Source organism: Filicampus tigris, chromosome 6 (assembly GCF_054856515.1).
Source record: "Filicampus tigris isolate MCC_2025a chromosome 6, RoL_Ftig_1.0, whole genome shotgun sequence".
In the NCBI taxonomy this organism is placed as follows: domain Eukaryota; kingdom Metazoa; phylum Chordata; class Actinopteri; order Syngnathiformes; family Syngnathidae; genus Filicampus; species Filicampus tigris.
In genome coordinates, this window is record NC_141222.1 from 6,849,414 (window position 1) to 6,860,573 (window position 11,160).

Here is an 11,160-nt window from a genome sequence, read left to right on the forward strand (position 1 = left end):
CAGGTTATTCTTCATTTCGCAGGGCCTCTGTCAACTGCGTGCGTCACTCACACCTCTTTGCCCCTCAGAATGCCAAGCCGGTCATATAAAGTCAAGATAAATGCCATGGCAGTGAAGCGTCAGAGCATGCTCATAAATAACGTCATCTCATATTAGAGGCGCATGCATGCTGGGAAAGTCCCGAGTAATCCTGGAGAAGGCTTCCTGCTGGAGCCCTGGAGGACGTTTTCAAAGCAAACAGGATGAAACGGAGAGAGGGAGCGAAGAGAAGCAGGATGGTTTAATGAGCTCCACTGTTTGGAAGAGCAAGTCCATCACCAGAGATAATGGTGCAGAATAAGAATAGAGCCGGCCGCCTTGTCCACAGAGGCAAAGAAATAGAACAAAGATATTCATGCAAAAATAATAGATAAATAGACCTTAAATTAGACATCATCTCAGCACACTGGCGCAGGAACAAGATCATCAACCACAACTGTTGTTGTCATGTCTCACCCTTATCTACAAGTTTCAACAAGGGAAAAGACTCTGCGTGTGTTACCGTTACAATTTGCGGTAGCATTATTGGGGGCAAAATGTTTGATCTTGAGCAGCGGTTTTGCTGAAAAGTCCCTAAGAGAGGATAATAAAGCTGTAAATCTGTCGCTAAAAAATCCAAACGGCGGTAGGGAGGAAACAGTGCGCACATTCTTTGTTCCCAGCTGTTTCTCAACAGCTCCAGTTTCCACATCGCTTTTGATTTTCTGCGCGAGCAACTCACTAAATTCCTGTCAGAGCCACAAGGGTGCGTTCTCTCCGAGTCAGAATTCTCATTTTAGGAGGCTGACTGATGTCCTTAATAGACAAAACTCATGGGTCCGCTTTGGCACAACGTGTTATTGAACGCTAACTCGCACAACTTTCCCGTTTAAGGTTTTGATGGAATTATGAAGTTGGACCGAAAAGCAGGGCGGGTCCGCTGTCTATGAGAGAAAGGAGGCAAAATGACTTTGATTTTGAAAAAAAATCAAAACTAAGGATGCGTGAGAATTATTATTAGTTTCTTAAATGGTTCCCAAAGTGCCTCGCCGATTGACACATGAGACAACTACAGTTTCTGTAGCTATCAAAGTTCTCAATTCAAAAATATTAGTTGTCGGTTAAATATTGCGTTTTAGGTCAAAATTAGAAACATAAAATGAAAATGTCTCAAAAAGTTGATGTGCTAGAAAAGTGAAAGGTCTTTATAAAATCAGTGTGAAAAATACATTTTGGGACACAAAGCTTTCTCTGATTAAAACGTGCTATTGACCAGTGTAATCATAGAACCTTTTGAACCTATGCACAAACAACCTATGCCAATTACAGTGAATGAAATAATGAAATACACACACAATTAAATGTTACGCGTAGCAAATTCAGACATTACAAAAAGACATGTAACCAATGGATAGGCACGTGCAAAAAACAGACCAGAAAATCTTGACATCGGTGCCTTTTTTTTTCTTTTTTTTTTTTAAACTGCTCTAAAAATGTGTGTTATCAGAATGAAATGTGCTGCTTATCAATTCCTTAAACATTCCCTACGGGATGGCATCGCCAAGCTTAATCTGTTGTTCTTATTCTGACTGCCGATAGATATGTGTAACGTATGTATCGGTATCTATCTATCGGTATCTATCTAACGGTTGTGCTCTGTTCAGTTCATTCCAGCAATATCTCGAAGATGTCATGTGCAAAAGATAACTCCACCCAAATTTGAGGTTTCATGATGGCGGTAGAATTCTGGCCCATATGAATTAACTCTACATTATCGCTCTGGAGAATTTGGAGTTGAAATCACAACATGGATGTCAACCAGCATCACTGTATTGATTTTCCTCAGCTTTTGAAGTTCCACTGTGTTGGCCGTTCTGTTTTCCACCAAATTATTCATGACCGACACCCGAGTATTTCATAAAATATTTGTGACCCTCTTTGGGGAATGACGTAACAAATGCCACTTTTATTCGGCTTATTGTAACACACAACCGGATTGGGAAAGCGCAAATGTTACTTGGATGGTTTTGGAGCTGCGTCGCAAGGCAGTGGCAGGAGAAAACCAAGATTGATGAGCAATTTGTAAAGTAAGGACTATTTCCTCCATGCAGAATGGAGTGAAGTATTTTTTACATGCTTTTTGTGTAAAGGAATCTCCTGCCCTCCATCCGTCTCACTCCAAGCAGCATTTCCTCATCACAGAGCTGCCAGCTTCAAAGGAAAACCAGAAAGCTCTCTGCTCTCTCCTCTCTTCCCGTTGCCTCGGAGTTGAACCGGCATCAAAAGTGCCCCCCATGCGGCTGCCAGTGTGTCGCTGACTGAGCGCGCTTCTGTGAGGTGTTGTTTTTTTCTCCCAACATGCAATACCCTCCCATCCCCCCACCCCCCACCCCCCACCCATGCCCTGATTACCGACGGCGTGATGCCTTAGCGGGCCGGATGACGTCACAGTGGAGGATTTGAATGTGCCTCGTGGGACCCGGGATTTCCTGACAACAAAGGCAAAGTGGAGCAGTAGAAAGACGGGCCGGCTGCGCAGAAGCTTCGCTTAAGCGAAGTCACGACTCATGAAGGAGGCGGACGCTTTGACGAGAGTGATGGAGGCCTCATTCTGTCATGTCGTGTCCTCATATTTGTGGCAAATTACAAAATGCCGACACGGGCGCGAGGCCTTGACGTGGTTACTGATTGCAGAAGAAACTGAGAGGAAATAATTCATCGGAACGAAGCATGCTTGGTTTCACCTGAGGAGACGGAAGAGTGTGGTTGCCATGGCGTCCGTGGTAAGGCAGCGAGAAGCGTGACTAAAGCACGGGGTAAAAGTACCTCCAATGGTACTTCTCCAAGATTTGTACTAACCCCAACAGCCTCTTGCTTTGTATTCGTCTTGTGCTTCACCATCGCTGTTAGAGGATCTCAAAACCGTGAGCAGGGCAGCCCAATCTGCATCAAATACTCTTTGCTTGCTACGACCGCGTCCGAGCGCAGAGCGGCGTGCCTGAATATGATTTCCGACGGGCTTATCGCAAAGTGTCATGAGACCGGTGTTTGACAGCTGTTCCTAATGGACGTGCTAGAGAGCAGGTGAGAACCGGCCGGCGTCAGGCCTCAAACCTGCTCCGACAGATTGTGGGGCCACTGGGGAGCATGCCTTTCGATTTGTTCAACAGATGCTTACCCAAGACACAGCAGTCACACTAAATGGCAAAGATGAAGCTGTCGGTCAACTTTGCTCGGAGCAAGTTGTAACGAGCGGGCCTCAGAGGGTGTTGGACGGCGCCGCTGGGCGAGCAGGCCACGTGTGACCCGTGTGGCTTTGCTGTTGTGGGCGGGCCGCTTGACTTTGCTTTTATTCGCACAGTGTGGCCAGCCGCCAGTGGTCAATGTGACAGGATGCTTGAAGAAAAATGCAAAACATGGTCATTTGGCGAAACATTTGAAGTCTCTCAATCCCTGGCAATAGTGTGTTTTTGTTTCTGTTTTGCCATCGTTCTTCACTTTCATTTGCATGAGACGGCAAGAACAGCCTGCTTCCATATGTGTTCAAAACACTCAATGCAATTTGTACTTGACATAGCGTGTGCACTCTTGAAGGAAACATTTTAAGTGTGGTAAAAGCTACCTTCTATTTGAGTTCATTTGTCTTTTCCTGTCCTACCAGTTCCAAGTTTGTGTTTTTGTGCTCCCCCCGTGACCGTCTGATGACCTCTGCAGGTGCCGGCATGGTCGTGGACTGGGAGCAAGAAACCGGTCTCCTTATGACGTCCGGAGACGTTCGAGTCATTCGAATCTGGGACACTGACAGAGAGATGAAGGTCCAGGTGCGTGGCGCTCTTATCTCTTGCTATTCGACTGGAACGGATTTCCACTCTATGGTTGACGTGACACCGTTCCAATTTGGGGGGAATCCAGCGTGGATAAATATCCGATATATTTGCCAGTGCAGATTAAACACTTGACAGAAAATTTAAATGCAGCGAAATTATGGCCCCTTACGCAAACGGTACATTGGAGGTGTGGCCATCATGAAATGAAAACATAATCGTAAGTCAAGATTTTAAAGTTAACTTTTGGACTGTTCCATGTCTTTTTTTTTTTTTTTATCTGCCCAGTGTTATTCGTCCCACCTTCACGTGTGAGAAAGAGATAACTCCCACGTGAACAGCAAAAATCTTCTCATAATTGACGAGCCTCCCACCCCAAAGCTTTATAACTGCCTGTAGATGCCACAAGATGGTGACATATAGCATCTTTTGTATGAATGGAACTCCTCAACTCACGGTCTTTATCAACACAAAGAATCCACAAGATGGCGCCAAAGTGCAGTACTACTTTTACTGCTTTGACTGAAGCACTAAAAGAATGTGATTTTTTTTTTTTTAATTTTACAGCAAATAATGGACAACAAATGGGAGGGAGGTCACTGTACTGATGCAATTCCTTAAATATGAGTGTAAAAAAAATCATTATCCCAAGTGCTGGCACGATGATTGAACTTAAAACACAAAAGAGGTTCCATAACCGGTGGCAACGATGACCTCTGTGTCAACTTGGTGGCTTTCTACTCACGTTGTCCTTTGTTGTGTTTGTGCGGCAGGACATCCCGACAGGAGCGGACAGCTGCGTGACCAGCCTGTCTTGTGATTCCCAACGCTCGCTCATCGTCGCCGGTCTGGGCGACGGGTCTGTTCGAGTCTTCGACAGGAGAATGGGTCCAAACGAATGGTAAAGTGCACTCAGTCATTTCTTTTCTTCCGGCATGAAACTTCTCACCATATTGTGAAAGTAAAGGTCAAAGAGATTATTAGCTCCCCTAATATGATTCTGCCTAAAGAATCTTCTTGGGTCCCACTTAAAGGGAGAAGCATTCCTTTAACATTGGCTTTCACTCTGTGTTATTCCTGTTAATTTATGGTTTAATTTCCTTGCTTTTTTTTTCCCTCTCTCTTTTTTTTTTTTATTGCCGTATCATTATTTAAATACATTTAGGAACACTCACAGCAGTTTAATTGTGCATTTAGTCCGACAGAGCACGCCATTATTCACTGTTCTAATCTATATTTATTATATATAGAGTGCTGTAGATCTCCCCTCAGGATTGCCACCTCTTTTAATGGACCCTGGTGACACTGAGACCCACCCCCCCCAAAGTTGGTTAAACATCATTTTCATTTCTGTCCCAAAGGGAGGGAAGAAAGCAGTTCAAACACGAAGCGCTCCATAAATCTTTTAGTGAAGATACAGTAATTGAATAGATCCCCTCAAGCAAGGACAGTAGTGGTCCACTCCATGACGCACGTCATGTCCGGAGGCATTTTGTCGACACGTTGACAGTATTTCCCCGTTTATTCAGTCAAATGTAGTTTTTCTCTCATCTGCTTCCCTACCAACCTTTTCTGCTTAATAATGGAAAGGCTAACCCAGATTTCTTCTTGTGATGCCACAGTGCCACCTGGTGGTTGTACACCGCCATTACACTTCATATCCTCCAAATGACCTGTGCGTGCTTGAGAAGGCCTTCTACCCTCACGCAGGAATTTGCGCGCCATAAAAATTGAGATTTGTTAACAGTGCATCGATGTCATTTGAAGGGGTTATTATAAAATTGTTTTCACTTGTTATTTGCATGGGGTGGTACCAAGCCCTGCTGAGGGGACTTGTGGTTGTAGAATATTTCAGATGATGCGTCCAAACTGCTCTTGACTGGTCCAGCAGTGAAATGCGAAGAGACTTATGAGCATGTATTCCACAGTCGCATCATGACCTACAGAGAGCACGGCGCCTGGGTGGTCAAAGCTCACCTGCAGAAGGAGACAGATGGACATATCATCAGCGTTAGGTACCCTTCCGGCCTTCTTCGCAGCTTGTAGCAGACACAACTCGTCCGGTTTCTTTCCCAGGCTGAACTTTTCTGTCTTTGTCCGCCAGTGTCAATGGAGACGTTCGATTCTTTGAGTCCCGCACTCCGGACTCTATTAACGTGCTGCAGACAGTGAAGGGGTTAACGGCGCTCGACATCCACCCGCAGGCTAACCTGTTCGCCTGGTGAGTTTGTCAGTCACAGGATTCTTCTTTTTTTGGGGGGGGGGGATCTGGAGTACTAGTTAGCTCTTTGGATTAACAGTCATGTGGTCTCGGGTCGGAATCCGGCTCCATCCTTGCTGTATGGCGTTTGCATGTTCTCCCCGTGCCCGCATGGGTTTTCTCTGGGCACTCCAGTTTCCTACGTTGGAATTATTTTCTGGAACGTCATAGCTCGAAATTACAATCCAGGTCACATCTGTATTGCTTGATTACGTTTTTATAGGTCAAACTTCAAAATTAAAAACGAAAATATCCCAAAAAAATGATTTGCTAGAAAATACATGTTTTAAATGAGTGTCAAAGATACATTAAGGGACAAAAGCCATCTCTGATTCAAATGTTCTGTTTGACCAACAATGTTGGTCTATCCATCCATTTTCCAAACCGCCTTTTCATTTCTCTAAAGGCCACGGAAAAGATTGCTAATAGAGCATGTTTTCAATTTGGTATGCAATGATGACAGTATAAGAGTGACATTATAGATTCACTCCTTTTTTTTTTTAAATCAGAAAGCATCAAAGGTAATATCCGATGCTGGTGTATCAGTACTGTATTATAACAGACAACAAAATGGACACTTTTCCCTGCCGTGGCTGTTTATAATCTGTCTAATACTTGGTAATCTGAATGTACTTTTTGGGGGGGCGGGGCTGAGCATGTAAACTTGGTTGTGTCTGCAACTCTGCATCTAACCAATCCCTGAGGGCCAGTGGCAATTTTGACTCATTGCTGCAAGTGACCGTGTGTGTGTGTGTGTGTGTGTGTCTGCCCTGCAGTGGCTCAATGAACCAGTTCATCGCGGTTTATAACGCCAACGGCGACGTGATCAGCAACATCAAATACTACGACGGCTTCATGGGACAAAGAATCGGGGCCATCAGCTGTTTAGCCTTCCATCCGCACTGGGTAACGTGACTCAAAGCTCATCTCCACCATTTCGTCAAAGCTGTAGTCGCTGTTGGAAATGCACACAGCAAATGTCAAGCATCTTTGAGGTCAATGATTGGATTTTGGATTTTCAATCACGCTTAGTGGCATGCCAGTGAGTAGACGTCGTACAGGACGTCGCAGTACGACGGTCGCGACAGACGCATCGAACTGGTTTGCAGCGCGGTCATCACGCGGCGCAGGACGCCGCGCACAGATGCTGCCACACAGTGTTTTTCATTGGAATCGTTTAGATTTATAGCCTGCAAGTGTTTTGAGACAAAGATTGACTGAAGTTCTGACTTCAACTGCTTTAATGTGGCTATCATGATAGATTTTGGCGTATTCCAACATACTTACACATTCAGATTGCTGCAGAAATAAAGCTCCCCTCACTCTCCGCGGACTCCGAGGGTCTTTAGAGAGGAAATCTATGCAAAATTGTTTTTTTCAAGAATATGTTCTATGCAAGCCCACTAGTTGATTCTGATAAATATTGCGTTTGTGGAATAAGAGTTAATCCACTCGTTTTTAGCCATCACTGGGAGTGGCCATTTTGTCTTCTGTTGACTGAAAAGGACATTACAACTGCTCACAACCACCAATCACGGCTCTGATTCAGAAAACAGGTCCAAGTTAACTCATATTGCACAAACGCACGAATAATCAGAATGCCGTGTTTCAACTAGTGGGCCTGCTGGGAACATAGTCTTGATAAAAAATGTTTGGGTTGACATCATTTAAGCAAACATTGATGTAGTAGTGTGCTGTGGATGTAAAAAGTTAATATGCCTTCCATATCCATAACAAAATCTCCCTAGTACAAAGGAAATGGTCTGATGAAACCAAAAGTTTAAATTTTTGTCCATGATTACAAAAGGCTTCTTATGGAAAGTCAAAATTGTGTCAGGAAAAGCCCACTAGAACATCTGAAACTGATGTGGGGATAATCAAAGACACTTTCAATGCTGTGATGACTGACGACAGCCAGCACCCCAGTTAAGACGGAGTGCACACCACACTATTTCATCTGTTCATTTTTACTTGCCCTGTCCAAAAACATTTTTGTGTTTTTCAATGTCAGCTGTGTTGTAGGTCACATTAATGGTGGGAAAAGGTTTGAAACGATCACTAAAACCTGGCATTTGAACAGGGATGTGTGTAGACCTTGTATATCCACTCACAAAAGGACAGAGACATTTGGCTTTCTGGTCAAATTTCACAAACCCTAAAAATATGCTAAAAACTTGACCGATTACCTTAATTTGACCTCCTGTAAACTTTTGAATGCACATGCCATAGCCATATTGTTGAATGTACTTGCTCTTCTCGAAGAAGGATCGGCAGAAGGCGTCTGATTTATGAATGGACCAATGTGCGTTCGGTTGAGTTGGTGTTGAAACGGTCGTCTTGACCAAATGCCAGCAAACATCGAGTGATTGCCTCCTTTCCTTTGTCTCCTTTCAGCCCCACCTGGCAGTGGGTAGCAACGATTACTACATGTCCATCTACTCAGCTGAGAAGAGGCTCAGATAACACGCCAGCATTCATCTCCAACATCCACAAGCCCCTCCCACGCCCACTTTCACTACCAAAAATCCCGCCCACTCTGACTTTAGAGACCTTTCCCAGGGTGTACATCATCTTGTACATATGCAATCCCCCCTCACCCCCCCGAATGTTCCAGTGTTGGCTGCTGACGAGCATATATTATTATTATTATTATTATTATAATTACCCTGATCCTTGTTTATTGTTGTTCTAAAGCTAATGATTGTAGACTTGGCAATGCTGAGGAGTGTGTATATTTAAATAGAAATGAAGAGAGGTTGTATTTTAAGAAGCGGTACCCGCTGATCACCGGGGCTCCTCCTGGCTTGGCGGCAAGCGTCACGACCTGACCTGAATGACCTTTGAACCCCACCTCCAGATGGAGTCTCACACAGAGAACGTCGCACGTTTGGCGCAAGAAACGTGGACTCCGGGATCCTTTCCTCCACACTTGGAAGGATGGAGATGATCAACTCATTTCTGTCCCATGTACTGTTTGCATGTGTGTGTGCGCACGTGCGTGTGTGCGTGTTCCACTGGCATATAGCGTTGCACATAAGTGATGCCCATAATGCTCAGTGTAAGAACCCCTTATCCTGAGTTTCCCCCCCGTGTGCCAATTATGGTTTTGAAGAAATGGGTTGTTTGTTTTGCTTTCTGTACATGTTGCTCAAAATAATCACGGCAAGCCTCCTTTGCCCGAAGGATGAGTCAAAGCTCCACCGAGTAACCGCAACGTCATTGAAAGAGGTTCAAAAAGCCCTTGGCGTGTTCGTTACGCTACCGATGGAGTGCTACCTGCTCCTGTCATGTGGTCGCCTGGACTGTGGATGCTTTGGACACTTTTTTTTTTTTTTTTTTTTTACACCAAGTGTTTACTTGATGATTAAGTTAACTCTCATGTTCAGGTTTAATTCCCAAACCTCACTCAGGTACCTCAACAGCCTCAGATGACTAAAGAGGACCCACATGTTTGGTATCCAAAAGATGACCAACAATGTGCCTCTTCAGGGGGGCCTCAGCTGTGCTCTCGGTTTTACTTTATTTTATCGTTTTTCCTCATTGTTTTGCAATGCTCTTTTAATTCCGCTTGTATTTTGTGTGCCTTGGTCTGGCTGAGGTAGGTGGAAAAGAAATGTGAAAGCCTTAGTTTCATACACTGTCACACACACACACACACACATTGCACTTAAATGGCTCTCCTCCTCCCAATTCCATCTTCAACTCTTCACACCAGACACGCCAAGCTGTGCGTTAGCCTGAGACGGAATGGACATGTTGACTGAAGGTGGACATGGAAGACCCTATCAGCCAATGAGCGCGTTGTCTCTGCGCTTTAGCGTCTCACACACTCGCACTCAGCCACTGTTGTTTTGGCACGGGACCTTTGCTCGCAACGTCCTTGCATCAACTTTTAAGATTTTAGTCCAGAAACCAAGAGACTTCAAGTAGTGTGAAAGGAACAGTGAAAGCAATCAGGTTTGTCCCTGTGACTTCTGCCTGTGTTGTTGTCTGGTTTATGAAACAGGAGGTGAAATAAACCAAATACAACATTGGATGTTGCTGTCTTGCTGGCTGCACAAAATAATATTTTGCATGTGAAACACTCACACTTCAAAAAGTCAAAGTTTTAGGTAGTAACACACCAACCACACACATTATGACCACTTGCACTAATGACAGTAACAATGTTTAACAATAATGTCGTTTCCCCACTGGCGTTAATTTGCATCATGAGAGCAATGACAAATAGTTTTCGTTACCTCGGTTACACCAGTCCAAAATACCAGGAACAGCTTTCTAAGCACAGTGCCTCCAAAACAGTATTTGCCCTCTTCTTAAATTCTTTCCCAGTTTCCCTATTTTAAGGTGGATGTAAATATCAGACAGACAACACAAGTAAATGTAAAATGGTGCTTTTCATCAATGAATGAAAACGGATATTCAGAGATGAATTGCCCTGTGTGAAAAAAATATTTGCCTGCCTTGTTAACGCATGAACTGTGATAATCACATTTTAGGGGAATCTGAGTTCATTTTCACTGACCACATCTAAGGCGGATTCCCTCCAGACGTGTTCAATCACAAAATCGCTTAAATAGAACCTTTCTCACACAATGAAGTCAGCCAAAAGATCTCAAAAAGCAACAACAAAATGCCATGATCAGACCAGACCAGAAATAAATGAATTGATATCTATAAGTTTGGAAAGGGTTACAAAGTTATTCCGAAAGCTTTATTACGCCAGCCAACCTCGCTAAGAGCCATTGTCCACAAATTGAGAAGGGTCATTCCAGAATTGGAGGACCTTTAGGCTTTGAAATTCTTGGGAAAATAAAACATTCACTGTTCTGATTTTCTGCTACATAGTCATCAATAATGATGATAAAAAGTTTCCGTTAAGGTCGATGTTCGTGACTCAATGACGAAGAGACTGGACTGGGTAAAAATGGCATCAATGGTACAGTTCCAAGACCATAAAGGCTCGCGCCACTGTCACAAAACACATTTGAAAGATTCCCAACACTTTCGGGAGAATATTCTACGGAGTGACAAAAACCTCTCTGACACTTTAATTAG

The 11,160-nt window shown here is 44.0% G+C and overlaps 1 protein-coding gene across 6 annotated transcripts in view; it reads left to right on the forward strand.

Moving 5' to 3' along the window:
• The window catches only part of rptor (regulatory associated protein of MTOR, complex 1), a 167,114-nt gene extending 156,976 nt beyond the window's left edge, over nt 1-10,138 (forward strand). For 4 of the 6 annotated variants that reach the window (XM_086033595.1, XM_086033597.1, XM_086033596.1 and 1 more), the window contains 6 exons: nt 3,733-3,839; nt 4,616-4,743; nt 5,771-5,857; nt 5,947-6,063; nt 6,879-7,008; nt 8,497-10,138. In XM_086033595.1, coding sequence (XP_085889721.1) covers nt 3,733-3,839; nt 4,616-4,743; nt 5,771-5,857; nt 5,947-6,063; nt 6,879-7,008; nt 8,497-8,565 — 638 coding nt within the window. In that variant the 3' untranslated portion in view covers nt 8,566-10,138. Of the gene's footprint in view, nt 1-22; nt 2,244-3,732; nt 3,840-4,615; nt 4,744-5,770; nt 5,858-5,946; nt 6,064-6,878; nt 7,009-8,496 lie in introns of those variants that run through there. The other 2 variants (XM_086033600.1, XM_086033599.1) reach the window with 2 other exon arrangements.
• Nucleotides 10,139-11,160: the final 1,022 nt, after the last annotated feature.